Source organism: Musa acuminata, chromosome BXJ3-1 (assembly GCF_036884655.1).
Source record: "Musa acuminata AAA Group cultivar baxijiao chromosome BXJ3-1, Cavendish_Baxijiao_AAA, whole genome shotgun sequence".
NCBI classification, from domain to species: domain Eukaryota; kingdom Viridiplantae; phylum Streptophyta; class Magnoliopsida; order Zingiberales; family Musaceae; genus Musa; species Musa acuminata.
Genome location: NC_088349.1, coordinates 9,378,583 through 9,397,544, shown reverse-complemented (window position 1 = coordinate 9,397,544; position 18,962 = coordinate 9,378,583). Strand labels below are relative to the sequence as shown.

Below are 18,962 nucleotides of genomic sequence, written 5' to 3'. Positions count from 1 at the left end.
GCAATTCATATGAATTAACATGGAAGTATCAAGTCAATCCTATCATGTCCATATGACCCATCAGTCATGATAGAATTGACATGCATTTGACATGCATTGTGCTTGTATATCATGGAAGCATATATTGCTTGACGACAGTTTGTCACCACGTTTAATTGTTCAAGAGCTCTTTATTTCAAATAAATCTTTGTCCATATGAATTCTAAACCAAATGTTAACATGCCGGGCTTGACATGGTTTATCTTCTGTTTGTGTATGGAATATGGACCAAATCTTGTTCTAGTAATTTCACACCAATTTACTGTAGAAAATTCAGGATCCTTGATTGAATCAGTCAAAATTGACTATATTTGGAGCAAAATAATTGTTAGTGAGTTTGTCAAATAGATGATCTATACCATCTAAAGAAATTAAGTAAATAAATACTCGCTGAATTTTTCAATGACTAATGTAGGAATCAATTCATGATTCTGTTGGTGCAAACCTTGTGTAGCCGATGTTGCAATAGCTTTATTGTCACTGTTCATGTTCAGAGATTGATTTTTTGTGCTTATCGCTCTGTAAGGTGCATGTGCTGTTCTGACGTGGAGTTGGTATGCAGAACAGTGGTCACACTAATTCTCTTGCAGATGGCAACCATTTCCAGGAAGTGAACCTATTTGACCTTCTTGACATCTTAGTGGGTCCAGTATGATTTATATATTTTTTTAGCCACAGCTTCGGTCATAGACCACAGCTCCCTTCAACTTGCAACCCTAGCCCTCGTATTGATTCCAAGTAGTTGTACCATCTAGTGACAGCAATACATACCTTGAATACCTGCAACCAGCATGGGGATTTACAACAAATAGCGAATAACCTTTGAAAATCAACTTTGTTGTTCAGTCAAGTCGTTTTATTTTTACCATGGCATTAAATATTTACAAGAACCCATCAACTGCAGCCCTGGTTTGAAATAAGCTTTCAGAATAGTCATTGTCGTTATGTTCACAACTCTTGTTTTGCTAGGTTTTGGCTGCTCTTGGAAAGGATTACTTTGAGCGCATTCTTCCAGACATCATCAGAAACTGTTCTCATCAACGCGCATCTGTTCGTGATGGGCATTTAACACTTTTTAAGGTAAATCTCTAGTTTTTTTTTTTTTTTTCATTTTTGTCCATCAACCTTTCCTAGCATTTTCTGACTACACTTGTAATGATGTGTAGTACTTGCCGAGATCCTTAGGTGTCGTCTTTCAGAATTATTTACAGATAGTGCTGCCTGCAATTTTGGATGGTAAGTTAACTTTGTTATCCATATATCTTCTTTTATATATGATTCTAAATGTTGATTTCTTTTAGGGCTTGCGGATGAAAATGAATCTGTTCGTGATGCAGCACTCAGTGCTGGCCATGTGTTTGTGGAGCATTATGCAACAACGTTTGCTCCTAAACCTTTCTCTTGTAGTGACTTTATATTTTCCACTTTTAATTACTCATTGATGGGTTACTTTGACCTTTCTTGTGAATATTGAACCAGATCTTTACCCTTGTTGTTGCCTGCTGTCGAAGATGGTATATTTAGTGACAACTGGCGTATACGTCAAAGTTCTATTGAACTTCTTGGCGATCTTCTTTTCAAGGTCTTTATTTTATTTATTTATTTGTGCTTAGTTTTGGAACGCGTGCATAAACTTGTGTCTTTGCAGGTTGCAGGAACTTCTGGGAAAGCAACTCTTGAAGGTGGCAGTGATGATGAAGGTGCAAGTACTGAGGCTCATGGCCGTGCAATTATTGATGTACTGGGCAATAAGAAGCGTAATGAAGTTCTTGCTGCAATCTATATGGTTCGTAGTGATGTTAGCTTGACTGTGCGTCAGGTACGCGACATTGCTTTTACTCTGGCATGTTTGCATGGTCAGGTCACAATTGTTATTTTGCTACAAATTCGGGTACTTTTCAACATATGATCCTTATATCATGGTTTCTTGACCAAAATCTGTGACATATATTTATCTCCTTAGGCTGCATTGCACGTGTGGAAGACAATCGTGGCAAATACCCCCAAGACTCTCAAGGAAATAATGCCAATTTTGATGGATACACTTATTTCCTCTCTCGCTTCATCTTCCTCAGAAAGACGGCAGGTTTGTTTTCTAAAAGTACACTGAATGTCATTTAAATTATTTGTTTTTTAAAATTATTCATCAATTATCCATAATATTCAGGTTGCTGGAAGATCTCTTGGTGAGCTTGTTAGGAAGCTTGGTGATAGGGTTTTGCCTTCAATTATCCCAATTCTGGCACAAGGGCTGAAAGACTCTGACACTAGTAGAAGACAAGTGAGTTTGTTTTTTGTAATAGTGCATGAATCTAGCTCCAACTGATGTTTGCCAGATGCTACTAACAGGTTGTACTTGCAGTTTAATAAACTTGACATGAAAAGTAATTCATTGGCACATCCAAGTGTGCACAACAATAACACCATCTAACATGCTTGAATACTCTCATTCATTTGCCTTTTGTTGGTTGAGACCATGGAATGCAATTCCGGATAATGCACCAATACAAATTACGTTCATATGTAGTATTGTACAAACTGGTTTGGCAAAATTGCATTATTTAGTTGAGAGTCTGAGACAACTAGATAACTTAACACTGTTCAATAATATGAAGCCTATTTATAGTTTATCCACTGAGGTCTTTTATCATCTTTTTGTGGTGGTTCTTGGTCCACCAATTTTTTGGTTGTTGATAACTTGATATTGACAAGTATGTTGCCAGTACTGGTGCAGTTTGTTCTAACGTTGCCCATATTATGATTTGATAAGCATATGGTCATTCCTTTCCAAATTGTTTCATGTTCTGGTTGGGTTTGATCGAGATTCTAGTCAAAGTTTTTGGGCAACAGTTTTTTATTTTTGTTTTTTGTTCTGTCATGTGAAATGAATTATTAGCCTTTGTTTATAGACATGATACTTCGGTTCTGGTAAATATTTATGTTACCCTTGTTCAACTTGTGCTTCTACAGGGTGTATGCATTGGTCTGAGTGAAGTGATGGCAAGTGCTGGTAAACACCAGTTACTGAATTTCATGGATGAGCTTATCCCTACAATTCGTACAGCTCTGTGTGATAGGTCTGAGAATCTTTTTCCTCCTTGCATTTGACTTTTCATCTTATTTTTTCAATATTTATCTCTAGTTGGTCACTTTCGGATGTATTGCAGCATGCCAGAGGTCCGTGAATCAGCAGGCTTAGCATTTAGTACACTTTACAAGGTGCAACCTTTTGCCCACCTGGATGTGCCTTTATCATCAATTGATAGGAGTTGATAATGAAAATTTCTTGTTGCAGAGTGCTGGAATGCAAGCAATTGATGAAATTGTTCCTACACTCCTGCATGCATTAGAAGATGATGCAAGCTCTGATACAGCTCTCGATGGACTTAAACAGATATTGAGGTTAATATTTTAGATACTATTTGACTTTTCCATTTTTATGTAAATATGCATGGACTTGTTTGTTTGAAACCTGGAATGTTCATTCCTTGTTTGTTTCAGTGTCAGGACAGCAGCAGTTTTACCTCACATCTTGCCTAAACTAGTGCAGCTTCCTCTTTCGTAAGTTACTCTTTTTCTTTTTCTCTTTCTATATGTATCCACTTGGAATTTGGCATCCAAGTTCTTACTAATCCTGTTCATATGGTGCAGTGCTTTTAACGCTCATGCTTTGGGAGCTTTGGCAGAAGTTGCTGGAGCTGGTCTTAACGCTCATATTGGAACAATTCTTCCACCATTGATCGTTGCAATGGGTGATGATGATTTGGTAAAATGATTTATCTCTTAGATTATCTACCACATATACTACTGATTGTAAATTTGAACACATTCATGACCACTAAAGTTTTCCATGAATTAGAAACCTGGTACCCGAACCTGATTATTTTATGTAATGCCTACTCTTGTTCACTGGTACCAAAATCTGGTGATTGATATTTGTTATCTAATGCTTTTTTTTTTACTATTAGTTTTGCTTTCAATATATTTGTAAATTTGAGGTTTGGGTTTAGTTCAATTCATCATTGATTAAAGCAAGGATTGCAATTTCGTGACCGTTACTGGTGTACTAACCATTGACAGTGTACCAACACATGATATAGTGGTATGTACCGAAGAGGAAGGAAGAATAAGGAGAAGAGGAAGGAAGAGGAGGGAGAGGAAGGAAGAAGAGGAGGCGATGGAGGAAGAGGAGGAAGAGAAAGAGGAAGAAGAAGAAGATGCAGTGGAGGAAGAGGAGGGGGAGAGGGAGATGATGGAGGAGGAGGAAGAGGAAGGAAGAAGAAGAGGCAGTGGAGGAAGAAGGACTAAGAGGAGGCCATGGAGGAAGAGGAAGGAGGAGAAGAAGATGAGTGTCTCCGGTCGATGACGCATGGTCCTGCTAGGTGGTAGGCTGCAGCAGGTGGCAGGGAGGTGAGGGAGACAACATGTTGAGTCAAGGCTCATGATTAGGGAGATGAGGGCGAGAATTTTTTTTTCGTTTATACATGAACTGGACACGACCGCCCAAAATGGTCGGTCTCATACTGATTCACCCAGACCGGTAAATACCTAAACTGTAAACCCTAAATATCTGTCTGGTCAAAAAGAATTCTTTGGTTTAAAGGCCAATATTAAAGAATTCTTTGGTTTAAAGGCCAATATTTGTGATAATCTTTGGCCCCCAGTGGCCACAAATTGTTTCTATAATTTGTGATAATCTTTGGTTTAAAGGTGTTCTTGTTAGTTGAGTTCCATGCAACATTTATTTTCCATAATTTGTGTACAAGAAATGATTTTCAGTTTTGATGGTACCAACTGTCTTTATGACTTGCTGATTACCTTATTGGTTAAAGGTTTATTTATTAATGATGTTGTTAAGCCCATCCAGGACCACAAAGGCTCCTGTTTCATACATAAGTCTATCTGTTGTGCGAAGGCTTGGAGAATGATCCTTTCATATGCTTATGGCTTGCTCAATTTTTTAACACTTTCAGCTGCCAAACTTCTGCAAAACTGGCAGTGTCTTGCTTGCTTGTGCCGAAACTCCTGTGCATTAGAAAGGTTCCTTATAATTTATTAGCAACTCTTGTAGTTATTTGCTCATACCTATGGCCACAGAAACTTTGTCCACGGATTTGTGAAGGAAAGTTGAGTGGATATATTCATTTGTCATAATCCTTGCTATTGTTATGGGTTCTTGGGGGAACTGTGACTGTTGAGGTCCATCTGACTCATCGCATGTGACTGTGGCAACATGTGATGGGCCTTTGAACTGTAGACTTTTATGATTTCTCACTTGGCTTCAAATGATAAAAAAAAAAGGGATTGGGTAGGTTCAAATCAAAGAAATTCTAGATCTGGATTGAACTAGGGAGTCTTTGGCTTTAGCCATTGCAACTGCCACTTGGTTCAATACCTATCAAATATTGTATACATAATTTTAAGCATAAATTAAAATTTTTCTTTCACAAACTATTTAGTCATTTCTTATCATAATATTTCTCTCATCATTATCACATGCTGATCATCACTTTTGCCTTCACAATGATAAAAGTGGATTAAGGGATGAGACAAAATTTCAGACACTTGTGTACCTTGTCTGATAATGCACCAGTTGACTCAAAATCACTGAGTATCCTTTTGATTACTATTGACGTATATTGTCTTTGGGTGTCTTATTGCCAAACCTTTATTGTATTTGAGCCAATCCACTCATAGCATATGGTATGTATCCCAATCATAGATCATTTTACGGTCTATGTTGGTAATTCCAGCACTTATACAATTTCAAATCTCATTATAAATCATCTTTTTTTTAGGCATGTTTTTTAGTTGTCTGATATTCAAACATTTTGACTACTTTGTAGTGTAAGGTTGGTGACTTGAACTTCTTCCAGTATACAGTGTTGCTAATTTCAAATCTCATTATAAAGCATATTTTTTCTTTAGGCATGTTTTTTAGTTGTCTGATAATCAAACATTTTGACTACTTTGTAGTGTAAGGTTGGTGACTTGAACTTCTTCCAGTATACAGTGTTACTCATTTACATCTGGCTCAAGTAGAAGGATTATAGTTGTTCTATTGTGCCAAAGTTGGATACTACATCTTGTTGCTAAATCTACTTGTCAAATGTTAGGATGTTCGAAATTCTGCAAAGAAGGCTGCAGAAACTGTTGTGCTAGTTATTGATGAGGAAGGCGTTGATTCCTTAATCTCAGAGCTCCATAAAGGAGTTGCTGATAACCAGGTTTTGTTGCAGCTATTGTATCAAGTTATATTGGTTTTGTCCCTGTTTTTTCCCATGTTATTAATCAACAAGTCCTCTGCACAGGCTCTGATGCGAAGAGGTTCTTCATACTTGATAGGCTATTTTTTCAAAAATAGCAAGTTATATTTGGTTGATGAAGCCTCCAACATGATCTATACTCTTGTTACTATGTTAAGTGATTCGGATTCAGCTACTGTTGCGGTAAATCTATAGAAGTTTATATTATTCCATATGTACTTAGGTTCTCAACAGTCATTATACTGATTCTCTAGCTAACAGGTAGCTTGGGAAGCGTTAGCAAGGGTTGTTGGATCGGTTCCCAAGGAGCTCCTCTCTTCATATATCAAACTTGTTCGTGATGCTGTCTCTACTGCTAGAGATAAAGAGCGGAGAAAAAGAAAGGTACCAGTTTTCTCTTCTGAAAGTGATTGGCAATATATGCCATAACTCAACGGCTAATTTCATTTAGTTATTTGTCATACTTGGCCCCTGATGCAAAGATTAATTGATGTTTCAGGGAGGATCTATTCTTATACCTGGGTTCTGTCTTCCTAAAGCTCTTCAACCTCTGCTGCCAATCTTTCTTCAGGTACCTTAACTTCTTGTCTGATTTTCCACACTGGCGAACAAGGATTCAAAAATTGTTTCATTCCAAGTGCTGGTTGGCTGATGAACCAGCATGACACATTATACCGCTAAGAAGAAAATTTTTAAATAATTTTGAAGTTGTCTGATTTATGTCATTATGGTTGGACCCTTGAATTGATAATCACCAGTATACAAATCTAGGCTTGGAAATAGTATTGTTTTATACTCCAAAAGAGTATATGAGTTAGATTTGTTTGAGAACTGCATTTATCAAAACTAGAGCATTGCAGAAGTTCAATGCCCAATAAATCACTAATAATGTAACCATGTCAACCAAAATTCTTTTTTTCCTCTTTCTTGATAGTGGATGACATACAAAAGTAGCAAAATAGTTTTTGGATTGGGTTTTGGAACTACAAAAGTAGCAAAAGTAGCAAGATAGTGGATGACATACAAAATGTGTGTGCCTCTGCAGAAGAAAAGCCAAAATTTGAAAGAATGGAGGGGGATGGCAGCCAGTTTTTCACAGATTCTAGTTAATTCTTTTCTTGAGTTCTGTTAAGAGTTCATTTAGCACAATTTTTAAAATAATATACAGACCAACATGCTCATGAAATATAATAGTATAGTAAGAAAGGCCTGCAATACTGAATGATACCGCCCGTACCAGGCGGTACGTACCGGTCTATCAATAGACCGGCACACGGACCGCTCGCTACTGAGCGGTACCATCGATTGAGGTGTTATCATCGCCGATTGAGGCATTATCGTCGACGGTGACCGAGGGAGAAGAAAGAAGCGGGAGAAGGGGAAGAAAGAAATAGGAAAAGAAAGGGAGAACCTAGAGATCGTTGCTCTCCTCCTCGTCTGTCGGCGACTTTTCATCCGCACATAGGAGAAGAGGCATTGGTGTCGCGGTGCGGAGAGAGGCGAAGATTTTTTTTTTTCTTCTCTTCTCGGGCGATGTTGTTGGCAAAATTTTTTTTTATTTGCGCCATCGCCTTGTATAGAGGTAAACCGAACGGTTTACCTATATATATATATATATATATATATATATATATATATATATATATGTGTGTGTGTGTGTGTGTGTGTGTGTGTGTGTGTGTGTGTGTGTGTGTGTGTGTGTGTGTGTGTGTGTGTGTGTGTGTGTGTATGTGTATATATATATGTGTGTATATATATATATGTGTATATATATATATATATATATATATATATATATATATATATATATATATATATATATATAGAGAGAGAGAGAGAGAGAGAGAGAGAGAGAGAGAGAGAGCGGTATACTGAAATACATCGTTCGGTATACGGTACCGTACCGTACCGAATAAGTCTTGAAATTTTGGTACGGTACGAAATTTCAATCCTTGATACTAAGATCCTTAACTTATAGTATTTTTGTTTCTTATTGTTGTCAAAAGAAGTTTTGATGGTGCATAATTAGATACTAAGATCCCCAGCATACCTTTAATCCATTGTGCAACATGGATCTTTTCGTGCCACTGGACTTTTTTAAGCAATATTGCTGGGCAAGCTAAGAGCAAAGAAATATCATTGTACTGTTTTTAATATGTTTTACTGAAGTCTCCCTTTACCTCTCCTACCAGTAATCCTAGCTGGCCCACCTTATCTGTGGTTAGCAGTGAATGTATGGATTTATTCTCAAGTTCACAACCACATGCATCAAAATCTTTTACTATATTATGTGTATCGAAGAATATCTGTTAATAGGTGGATCTTCTTGTGATTCTAAGGCTTCTGATAAACTTCTAATATGTCATACACCTACAAAATCAGAAATATCATCAGTTTCTTCTGATTGTTTTTTATTCTATGTCCTTCAAATTAGGTACTTAGATATGCATCCAAGTTAGGTTCTCGTGTCTGCACATGAATGTGTTTAGTGTACCCAATCATATTGCATCACCTCCAAGTTTAGCATGCCCGAGCTTTTTGATATAGGATTTTTCTTAATTCATGATTCACTTAAATTAATTTCTGGATGACTAAACATTCTGTTGTAAGCTTGAAACATATGGCGTAGCCAAGAGTTTTCTGTCTTTATACATAACTTTTGCAGTCAAGAACCTACTTCGGCAAGACTGATATATGACTCTCTATGACTGCTAGGGTCTAATTAATGGCTCCGCTGAAATGAGAGAACAAGCAGCTCTGGGCTTGGGCGAGTTAATTGCTCTTACAAGTGAACAAACACTTAAGGAGTTTGTTGTTCCTATTACTGGGTATTGACTCTTCTACAAAAGTTTGATTTTAAATGTAGATTCAAAAATAGACAAATCATGAGAAGTTAACTATTGTTTAATATTGTCAGACAAATTTTGTAGTCTGGATATATGGTCTAACTATAAGTAGCTTTCCACCTGCTCTATCATTTTGGCTCTCTGTTCATTTGTATATAGGCCTCTTATACGGATCATAGGAGACCGCTTTCCTTGGCAAGTGAAAGCAGCCATATTGTCAACTTTGTCCATCATGATTAGCAAAGGTGGGATGGCCCTTAAGCCTTTTCTTCCACAGCTTCAAACTACATTCATAAAATGCCTTCAAGATAGTGCAAGGTCAGTGTCCTTTATTATTTATTTCATTCACTATTTAATCGTTTCTTTTCTGCTTAAACCATTAATTCATATGAAATGCAGGACAGTACGCACAAGTTCTGCACTTGCCTTGGGAAAGCTTAGTGCGCTCAGCACTCGAGTGGACCCTTTAGTTAACGATCTTCTATCAACTTTACAGGTAACTGTCGTCCATGTTGCAGACATCTGAACTGACATTTCAGTCACTTTGTCATAACTATATTATTATTCAGATATCAGATGGCGGTATCAGGGAAGCAGTGTTGGCTGCCCTTAAAGGTGTTGTTAAGCATGCTGGGAAAAGTGTGAGTGGTGCAGTCAGGCTACGAGCATGCACTCTAGTCAGAGACATGTTACAGCTTGATGATGATGAAGTGCGAAGTTCGGCAGCAAAAGTGATGGGAATAATATCTCAGGTGCAACTATCTTCCGTTGTTTGTTTGTTTGTTTGTTTGTTTGGGACTTCTATCTGAATTACATGGGAACTACCCTATCCTAAATTGCATAGGATATTTCAACCATTACTAGGGAGTAAGATTTAGAGTATGCAGTTAATTTCTTCATTCTAAAATGGATATCATATAATCGAATGCTTTATCGAAGATTTACTTTTTTTTAATGGCCTTATGGTTTTTCTTAAATTCTTTCCTTAGATGTATATTTGAGTTACTTTTTATTTTCTGTTATTACTCTCACCTGATATGCAATTTTCTCTTATTGTAGTACATGGAAGAAACTGAGTTCCTAGATCTGCTACAAGTACTTTCTGATTTGAGTACATCACAGATGTGGTTCATCAGACATGGTTCATTGCTCACCTTCTCTTCCATGTCTTTGTACAATCCATCCATGATATGCCAGAGTACACTTTTGTCATCTCTTATAGATACTTTTAGAGTTGCTTTGAAAGATGATAAGGTACGTAATAGGCACAATGATATATCTTAATAAATTACAAAATCATGCTTAGCTTAATCTTTGTTTGTTCATGACAACAGTTCCCAATTCGTGAAGCTGCAAACAAGACGATGGGAAGATTACTTTGTTATCAGGCCCAGAAGGAAGGAAGTACTAGTTCACAACTAGTCCAATTACTTGTTTCAGCTTTGCAAGATGACTCCAGTGAGGTCAGAAGAAGATCCCTATCCGGTATAAAAGCATTTGCAAAGGTTTGCACACTATAGTTTGTCTTAGTTTCCATCTTAGAATCCTGTCAAGTTTTCAGTTTTCTGATTATGTGGATGTTGGAAACAGGTAAATCCTGCAGCAGTTGCAACATATATTTCGACTTTGGGCCCAGCAATTGCAGATTGTTTAAAGGATGGAAGTACCCCTGTTCGACTTGCTGCTGAGCGTTGTGCCCTGCATGTTTTTCAATTAACAAAAGGTTCTCTCTATTACATATTCCTTTGGTATAATGCTTCTGTGGTCATTTTTGATGTCTTTGACCTTTTATAAGAATTTAGTAGTAGTAACATGACTGGATGTTGTACAGGCATTTTCTTTCTCAGGACAATCTGTTCCACTGGTCTGTCATACTGAAATTTGCCAAATGAGTTACTTTACCATCATGTGACGTTGTCTACTTATGAGCACTATCTGAAGATGCAGTATACTATGTTAACTTGTCAGCATAATTAAGCCAATGTCTATTTTATTTTCTTCTCATTTTATAATTTGTGGCTTCTGAAATTTACACTGATAAATTGCAAGATATGACATCTCATCAAGATTTGATGAGCCTGCAATGAGGTAGATGGAAGGTGATGTATTCATAGGCAAGAGCTAGTTAATGTATAATGATCAGGACTTTCATGTTATTCAAGCAAATCATTTCTAAGCTTGTTAACTTGCCATCTTTGAACTTGTATCCTTTGAAAAAAAGTATCAAATGAAGAGATACTGTGATACTGTGCTTTCTTATTTCCTGACCTTGACAACCCTACTATTTCTGATATAATTTCCTCTCGAGGAACTAAAATTTTCTTTGAATTATTTCAAGTCGTGAATAAGTTCAGTCTAGTTATGTTACTTTTTGTGGATAGTGCTCTCTGACTGTGAATGATCATCTTTTATAGGTGGTGATAATATTCAGGCGGCACAGAGATATATCACTGGTTTAGATGCTAGGAGAATAGCAAAGCTTTCTGAAAACAGGTAGTTTATTATGGATCTCCTTGTTAGTGGCTTTCATGGATGTTTTACTAACCAAATTACAAATTATGATCATGGGTTCTACTAACTTTACCCAGACAACTCTCATGCAATACATTCACAAAGCTGAGTTTCGTTTTGACACATTTTATTTCTTCAGAAAATTTCATTTTCATAGATTTTGAGTAAATGACTCTTGTGCATGTATTGGCAATTGCAATTGCATCACCTCATTGAAGATTTAGCATGTATTTTTGCCTAAGTTTTCAATTGTAATGTGCAGTGATGAAAGTGAGAATAGTGATGATGACACGGCAAAAACATGAGACACGTCTGACATGGGATTTTGTTTCGTTGTATTTGTGAGATCCATTTACACAATGCCAATCGAGGATTTTGTCTGCCGCTTACGATTCAGGAGATGTGTCTGCGGTGTAAAACCATTGTTGCTTGGTGGAATACGTGCTACCAGACACCAAGATGGATACAAATTTGCGACAAGGGTATACTATTCTTTCCATCATTTTTGTTCAGTATCAATCTTCTACAGCAGCATTGCAAAACTGTCATTGTGAAATGTTTACTCGACCATCAAGTTAGCTTGCATTTGAATGAGTTGTCTGTCTATTGCAAATATCTGAACAACCCGTTGCCGGTTGTTCGGATAAATTTTGACATCAAGGGTGTAATTTTTTTTCTACTCCATGTGGGGACAAGTTCCTGTTTTGTTTTTCAACTGTAATTTGCACCATCAGAAATGATGTCTCGACCATCTCCTATAATTCAAGTTCAAGATCTCAGTAACATGAGAAGGTTGTTACTTATGTCAGAATTCAGATGCATTTCGTAAGTTCATTTTTTTCTCTTCAAGAATCGTCATCTGTAACCGTACTAATCCTGATGGCTAAGAAAAAGGACAAGAAGGACAAGAAGCTAACAGCCTCCAACAAATTACCAAGTCACGATTCTTGAAGAGGCAGCGCTGCAGCCACTTCTTGAACTACTAATTAATACGTGTGAAGGTCACAACATCAGCTAAATGCGCTATACATGTGAATAATTCTGCGAGTTCAATGAATAATCTGCTCACGTAAACCACAAAACCATGCGTGCATATATTCATATACGATGGGAGCTTTGTAATGGAATCCCAACAAGACTTACCACCTACCATTTTCGTAGTCATATGCCATGTCTGCGTCAAGAAAAAGGAGGCAGTGGCCCATCTCCAATCCCGTAAAAGCCGTATTGGAATCCCTCTTCAATTTGGCAACCTTCATTTCCGTCAAATTTTCTTTTCCTAACGTGGCTGACATGTTGTTCATGATTGTTGTTGTCCGAATTCGAAATCGAGCACTTTGTATACCCTTTTTTCACTGATTTGTATTATTTGGATTAATTTCTCAAAATCAAAATACACGAGCTTCTCGTTTGGGCAGTTGACAAAACGTCTCAGTCTTGACCATTTACATACAATTTTGTTGATTGTTTTCTTGAAAGCCATTCTTTAAGTACAAGGTGGTAGGCTGGCGTACAACATTTCATTACCTTACGTGTCATATGACGACCCCACACATCCTGCATGGCCCATGCAAATATATCTCGTTGCGCCAACGTTGGCTACGTGCATCACAACCATGGGTTGACAACACGAATCCGACGTTCCACGGAATCAACCATGTCGTATCCTCGCTATACGCCCTGCACGTAATCTTGAACGCCCATCACCGGTTCGACTGATGAATCGGACGGCTGTGATCGATTGATTAGGTACATCTTCTGCGGCTCAACACTCGACCCCCGCACAGATGATGAGAGTCTCAGACTTCTTGACTCTCGATACAGCGCGCCGGTCGCCGGCTCTTCCCCGCCTATAAATACCGACCCCCCTCCTCCTCCCCAAACCAGATCAGCCCCCCCCCCGCCTTGCTCCTCGCCCTTGATGCCATCCCTCTCTCCTCTCTTCCTCCACCGTAACCCGATCCCCTTCCCGCTCTCGCGCTCGCCCTCGATCCGCTCCCGAATCTGCACCCAGAGGCGGAATCGACCGGATATCTGTTTCGCTCGGGCGGTTCCGTCGGTCGCCCTGCCGGATCTGAGAGGCCCGCCCCGGAGATCGTCCTTCGTGAGGTGCTGCGTGGTGGATCGGTCGCCCCCTTCGCCGGTGCTACCATGGCAACTGCCGCGGGTGAGGGCTCCGCGGCCAGGAGGTTCTGGATCGGCTCCAAGAAGGAGTCCGTCTTTGCGTCGTATACTCCGTTCATGGTGTGCCTGGCGGCAGGGAAGCTGGACATGGACACCTTCCGCAATTTCATTGCCCAGGATGTGTTCTTCCTCAGGGCGTTTTCTCACGCGTGAGTCGCACCCCTCTTGGAGTTTGTTCTTGAAATCTTGATCGATGCCGCATTTCTTGAATCACTAGCTTCCAGCTTTCTCGCTGCTCATATGGTCGAATGCTTTTTAGAGTCATGCGTAAAGGATTCTTGTTTGTGTTTCTTGGTGACCTTTTAGCTATGAGATGGCCGAAGAATGTTCCGATGATGACGATGCCAAGGCAGCAATCAATGAGCTGAGGAAAGCCGTTCTTGATAAACTTAAAGTCTACGATTCTGTAGTTCAGGTAAGATCTCGGACATTGTTGCTCTTGATTTCGTTTAGTTCTCGACCCATATTATCCCTTTTGGCAGTAGATCTTCTTTATTTGATTTCTACATAGCTTTTTAGGTACATTGTTGGTTCTTTCAGTTTCGGTGTATCTTTCTCTATGAAACAATTTCTGCTCAAAATACATAATTCATTTTTAGATATACTCTTATATGTCAATTGTTGACATATATATAACATCACTGCTAATGATAGATTCTACCAAACAGGACCAACAAAACTGATCAGATGGAATTGGATACTATGCTTTTGGGTTATAAAACCTTTTATTGAATTTTAATTGTTGTCATTCGCTTGTCTCTCAGGAATATCAGTTTAATGTGTGCAATTGTACCAAAGGTTCCTTCCTGTTCTACCACAAGATGCATACTGTTACTAGTTAAATATGCTACAATGTAGGCTGGTGGTATTTGTCACCTTCTTTCAACCATTCATTTGATTTCCAATGGTTGATTTACATTCCATAGTTTTTTATTTATACATTTAAGGGTTATGTTTGAAGATAGATATATGCTTTTGAGTCGAATTTTGCTTAGCTGTTTGAAAATGCTCTTAGTGGTTAACAATTTCACTCACCTAAGATTTACACTTGGCTCGATACCTATTTTTTTTATTTTCTTGTGCTTTAACTGCTTCACTTAAAGTTGAAAAAGAGATCCATGTAGCCAATTACGGATGATTTTTCTCTTGAGCAAAAGTGGATGTTAAATTTGTTCTGTTGCAGATTATCTTTCCCGTTCTCTCTGTTATTTTTGTGAAGTGCATTTTATTAATTTGTCATGTGAATCCCTTATATTTACACAGTTGTCTAAGAGAACAAGTTATGCAGGAATGGGGAATTGATCCCACCAAAGAGATAATTCCCAATCCTGCAACACTGAAGTACACTGAGTTCCTGCTTGCAACAGCTGATGGTAAAATTGAAGGAGGGAAAGGTGCTGGAAAGATAGTCACTCCCTTTGAGAAGACGAAAGTTGCTGCCTATACAGTTGGTGCGATGACCCCATGCATCAGGCTTTATGCATTTTTGGGCAAAGAGCTTCAGTTTCATATGCAATATGAGGGAAATGGTCATCCTTACAAGAAGTGGGTGGACACTTATTCCTCTGCAAGTTTTGAGGTATCTTCATATTTAAAGCAATTGAAATATCTTTGTCCTTTTCATCTCTTTTTAAATACCTTCAACGGTGTTACTTCGAGCATGTACAAGTTGGATTTCTTTTTGTAGTTGTTTCTTTTTCTTCTCTTCTTTCTATTATTCAGGCACATGCTTCACAAATAGAAGAGTTGCTGGACAAACTGAGTGTTTCGTTGACTGGTGAGGAGCTAGAAATCATAGAAAAGCTTTACCACCGAGCGATGGAACTTGAAATTGAATTTTACAATGCTCAGCCAATTGTCCAACCGGTGGTGGTGCCATTCACAAAACTGCATGAGGCGGATAATCACCTGGCTATTTTTTCTGATTTTGACTTGACATGCACTGTGCTCGATTCCTCTGCTATATTAGCAGAGATCGCAATTTTAAGCGCATTCAAGGCTGGTCAGAGTGGGACTGATAATCTGAGTGCTCAAAGGTTACCATCAGACATGAGGAACTCCTGGGATGCTCTCTCTAGGCAATATACCGAGGAGCATGAGCAATGCATAGAAAGCTTACTTCCATCAGAACAAGGTATCACGAGATTTTGCTTTTAACAGCAATTTCAGTTGTGAAGATGATTAGATAACTCCAAATATTTTGAATGGAGATAATATTTAAAGAAGTTACAGATGCTAATTCTTACATAGCTTTAATTACTTGTTCACATGCAGCAAAGGCATTTGATTATGAAAGCCTATGCAAAAACCTTGAGCAGCTCTCCAATTTTGAAAAACGAACAAATTGTAGGGTTATTGAGTCAGGGTTGCTAAAGGGAATACATCTAGAAGACATAAAAAAGGCCGGGGAGCGTTTGGTTCTCCAGGATGGCTGTAGAGAATTTTTCCAGAAGGTTATAAAGATAAAAGAAAAACTGAATGTAGATTGCCATATACTATCATACTGTTGGTGTGCAGACCTCATAAGATCAGCCTTTTCCTCGGGTAAATTCTTTTCCTTGTGTTTCCCTTGTGATTTCTGTGAACCACTTGTTAAAATTTGCTTCTTGATCTTTTTTGTCCTTGATTTAATGCTTTCAGATAAGAAGTAATGTGAATGTCACAACTTTATAGTTTAATAATTATTATCTTTCATGTTTTTTGTAAGGATCATAGATTGACTAAATTCTTAATTTCGGTGCTGTTTATGATCAGTTTATCTGTTTTTTTTCTTAATTCTTTCCTAACGAAGGAGTTAAAATCTTCGCCTAACCTTTTTTAATAGACTGTATCAAAATTTGTAAAAATATACTATATATTGTATCTTTTCTGTGGGCTTAAGTGTCTCTTTGTGTGCGCTATGGCTTCTGGCATATAGGTTGTAATTATGACCCCCGACTATGATCACCTTATGCTTTAGCTATAGTTTATATTGTTTGAGACTTGTAGTTTCAGACGAGTCAAGCAAAGGATTTTCAGAAACATGGAACATTTTATAGGGTTACTCTCCCCTCCTCAATGATTAGAAAACTGTAGCATGAAAATTCCTTGGTGATCCCTCTAGGACTTTTACCAGTGACAAATTGTCGACATGATTGAACTCAAGGGTGTTAGGTGATGATAATGCTATAATGGTAATTTTTCTCCATGATGCTGTGGCAAAGTCATCTGAAATTGACTGTGTGATTGAGCTAATCATTTTGTACGAGGTTGCTCTGCTGCAAAAAGCTTTCACTGATGATTATTTTTGCTCCATGATGCTGTGGCAAAGCTAGCCATCTGAAGCTATCCTTGGTTTGTTCAGTAGGTTGTACAGATGATTTGAGCATACACTCGAATGAATTCGACTACGAGGAATCGGTTTCAACAGGTGAAATTGTCAGAACAATGGAGTCTCCCATGGACAAGGTTAAGACATTCAGAAGCATCTTAGCTAACCTTAGCAGCGAAAAGAAACATTTGTCTGTCTACATTGGGGATTCGGTGGGTGATTTGCTGTGCTTGCTGGAAGCAGATGTCGGTATTGTGATTGGATCGAGCATAAGCTTGAGGAGAGTTGGGGAGCAATTTGGTGTATCCTTTGTTCCGCTGTATCCAGGTTTGATAAGGAAACAAAGGGAGGTTCCATCGGAGGACTCCCTTGTCTGGAATGGGTTGTCCGGGGTTCTCTACACAGCATCAAGCTGGACAGAGATACATGCTTTTCTTTTCGGAGCATAAGTTTTTTGCAGATGGCTCCTCTTGTTTCTTGTTGCTTTTCTTTGTGAATGCGCATTACATCAATGCATGGCTAGTTTTCTAGAGCCGCAGGTGAATACTCCTTCCTATTTCCCCTTCCGGTTGCTCGATCCAAAGCGGAGTTGCTGCAGGCTCAGGTACTTGAAATCCCTCCTAATATATTTCTTGTTCCATCATTTACATAATTAGTTAATGATGCAAGGCTTTTGTTTTCCATAATTCGCAGGCATTTGTGTCATTTTAGATCTGACAGAGGGATGACGGTCAAGTTTCAGTTTGTGCATGTATTCTTTTCTCCATAATTTTTGGGTCAAAAGAATAATGTTTCAAGACATGATTTTAGAATAGGGTATTCGATCTGAGAGTGTGCCGCCTGCTTAAGATTTGCGGATACATCATAAGATTCGTGTAAAGCCTCTCTCCGTTGTAAAGACTGAAAGACGTTGGAGATGCCTATATTTGAGTCCTTTAGCTGCAGCAACTGTTGCAAGTCTCAGTGTACCTGTAATTCTTTTCTGTAAATTCTGATGATCATACTTGGAGGTTCAGTCAGGCACTATTTTACTCGATGCTACGACACGTGAATCCGACTAAATAATACGACTCACTCATGTACTCAGAGACACGTGTGAAAGGTTGTCTACGTGATCTTATCACATCATCAAGGATTAATGTTGAATTGATGAAAAACATAACATGAGACATCATATTAAAAATGATGAGTAAAAAAATAATTTTTTATTTTTTATTTTTAATAATGTTATCGATAAAAAATAATTTTAACATCTTTTATGTTAGAAATAAAAGAAATATTAAAATTATCTTTTTATCACGTGTTATCACTTTCATATCGATAGATGTAGGTGTCACATGTTATTATTATTTTTATGTTAGGACAAATGAGATATTTATTTTATGTTAAAATTTAAATAAATTTTAATAAAAAAAAGTAAGTATAAAAATTATGATACTAAGTATAAAAAATATACCTTATGATGTGATTGTAAGGTGCCTATCTTCTTGCAAGCGCTCGAGACACCAGAGTCAGCTCACCGGGGGTGATAGTATGCTGACGAACCATAATCATTTTGTTTTTGGTTTGAAGGTCTTTTATCTACGATAGAGCATTCGATAAGTTTCCCATAACGAAAACGCTAGTCACTTAAGAAGGGAGGCGTAAATCATATCGTTCTTCCATTATCATCAGTTTCTGATGCTGTCGCGGTCGTGAGTAACATAAGTTTTTCTTCTCTGCAATCGATCGACCCATAGGAAGAGAGAGAGAGAGGTTGGCCAATCATTAAAGCTGTCTTATTAGTGAAATGAATTCACGGTGGAG

At 38.1% G+C, this 18,962-nt stretch overlaps 2 protein-coding genes across 4 annotated transcripts in view; both read left to right on the top strand.

The window, feature by feature from the left end:
• LOC135629006 (protein ILITYHIA-like) overlaps positions 1 to 12,465 on the top strand; it is a 37,578-nt gene extending 25,113 nt beyond the window's left edge. Inside the window, exons 36-60 of the mRNA XM_065136085.1 lie at positions 1,009 to 1,119; positions 1,206 to 1,275; positions 1,341 to 1,419; positions 1,519 to 1,621; positions 1,688 to 1,858; positions 2,003 to 2,125; positions 2,207 to 2,320; positions 3,010 to 3,116; positions 3,207 to 3,258; positions 3,335 to 3,441; positions 3,541 to 3,600; positions 3,691 to 3,805; positions 6,156 to 6,266; positions 6,351 to 6,488; positions 6,567 to 6,689; positions 6,805 to 6,876; positions 9,021 to 9,133; positions 9,311 to 9,469; positions 9,551 to 9,647; positions 9,721 to 9,903; positions 10,211 to 10,405; positions 10,486 to 10,656; positions 10,742 to 10,874; positions 11,566 to 11,644; positions 11,925 to 12,465. Coding sequence (XP_064992157.1) covers positions 1,009 to 1,119; positions 1,206 to 1,275; positions 1,341 to 1,419; positions 1,519 to 1,621; positions 1,688 to 1,858; positions 2,003 to 2,125; positions 2,207 to 2,320; positions 3,010 to 3,116; positions 3,207 to 3,258; positions 3,335 to 3,441; positions 3,541 to 3,600; positions 3,691 to 3,805; positions 6,156 to 6,266; positions 6,351 to 6,488; positions 6,567 to 6,689; positions 6,805 to 6,876; positions 9,021 to 9,133; positions 9,311 to 9,469; positions 9,551 to 9,647; positions 9,721 to 9,903; positions 10,211 to 10,405; positions 10,486 to 10,656; positions 10,742 to 10,874; positions 11,566 to 11,644; positions 11,925 to 11,967 — 2,829 coding nt within the window. The 3' untranslated portion in view covers positions 11,968 to 12,465. The remainder of the gene's footprint in view (positions 1 to 1,008; positions 1,120 to 1,205; positions 1,276 to 1,340; positions 1,420 to 1,518; positions 1,622 to 1,687; positions 1,859 to 2,002; positions 2,126 to 2,206; positions 2,321 to 3,009; positions 3,117 to 3,206; positions 3,259 to 3,334; positions 3,442 to 3,540; positions 3,601 to 3,690; positions 3,806 to 6,155; positions 6,267 to 6,350; positions 6,489 to 6,566; positions 6,690 to 6,804; positions 6,877 to 9,020; positions 9,134 to 9,310; positions 9,470 to 9,550; positions 9,648 to 9,720; positions 9,904 to 10,210; positions 10,406 to 10,485; positions 10,657 to 10,741; positions 10,875 to 11,565; positions 11,645 to 11,924) is intronic.
• A 1,072-nt stretch (positions 12,466 to 13,537) lies between these two features.
• Positions 13,538 to 18,171, top strand: LOC103992780 (bifunctional TH2 protein, mitochondrial). 3 transcript variants are annotated; one of them, XM_065135265.1, is made up of 7 exons: positions 13,538 to 13,995; positions 14,153 to 14,261; positions 15,135 to 15,425; positions 15,569 to 15,980; positions 16,121 to 16,390; positions 17,193 to 17,760; positions 17,850 to 18,171. In XM_065135265.1, the coding sequence occupies exons 1-6, from the start codon at positions 13,814 to 13,816 to the stop codon at positions 17,603 to 17,605; spliced, it is 1,677 nt and encodes a 558-aa protein (XP_064991337.1). In that variant the 5' UTR covers positions 13,538 to 13,813; the 3' UTR covers positions 17,606 to 17,760; positions 17,850 to 18,171. The 3 variants fall into 3 exon arrangements, with proteins under 3 accessions (XP_064991337.1, XP_018676629.2, XP_009410902.2); XM_009412627.3 differs by having other exon boundaries at positions 13,539 to 13,995; positions 17,190 to 17,760; XM_018821084.2 differs by lacking the exon at positions 16,121 to 16,390 and having other exon boundaries at positions 17,190 to 17,760.
• Positions 18,172 to 18,962: the final 791 nt, after the last annotated feature.

Bases quoted from the DNA above. Each gene is read 5' to 3' on its own strand.
- LOC103992780 (XM_009412627.3), top strand. From the start codon at position 13,814: ATGGCAACTGCCGCGGGTGAGGGCTCCGCGGCCAGGAGGTTCTGGATC. The intron at 15,981-16,120 runs GTATCACGAGAT...GTTCACATGCAG, and splicing joins CTTACTTCCATCAGAACAAG to CAAAGGCATTTGATTATGAA. The intron at 16,391-17,189 runs GTAAATTCTTTT...TGGTTTGTTCAG, and splicing joins AAGATCAGCCTTTTCCTCGG to TAGGTTGTACAGATGATTTG.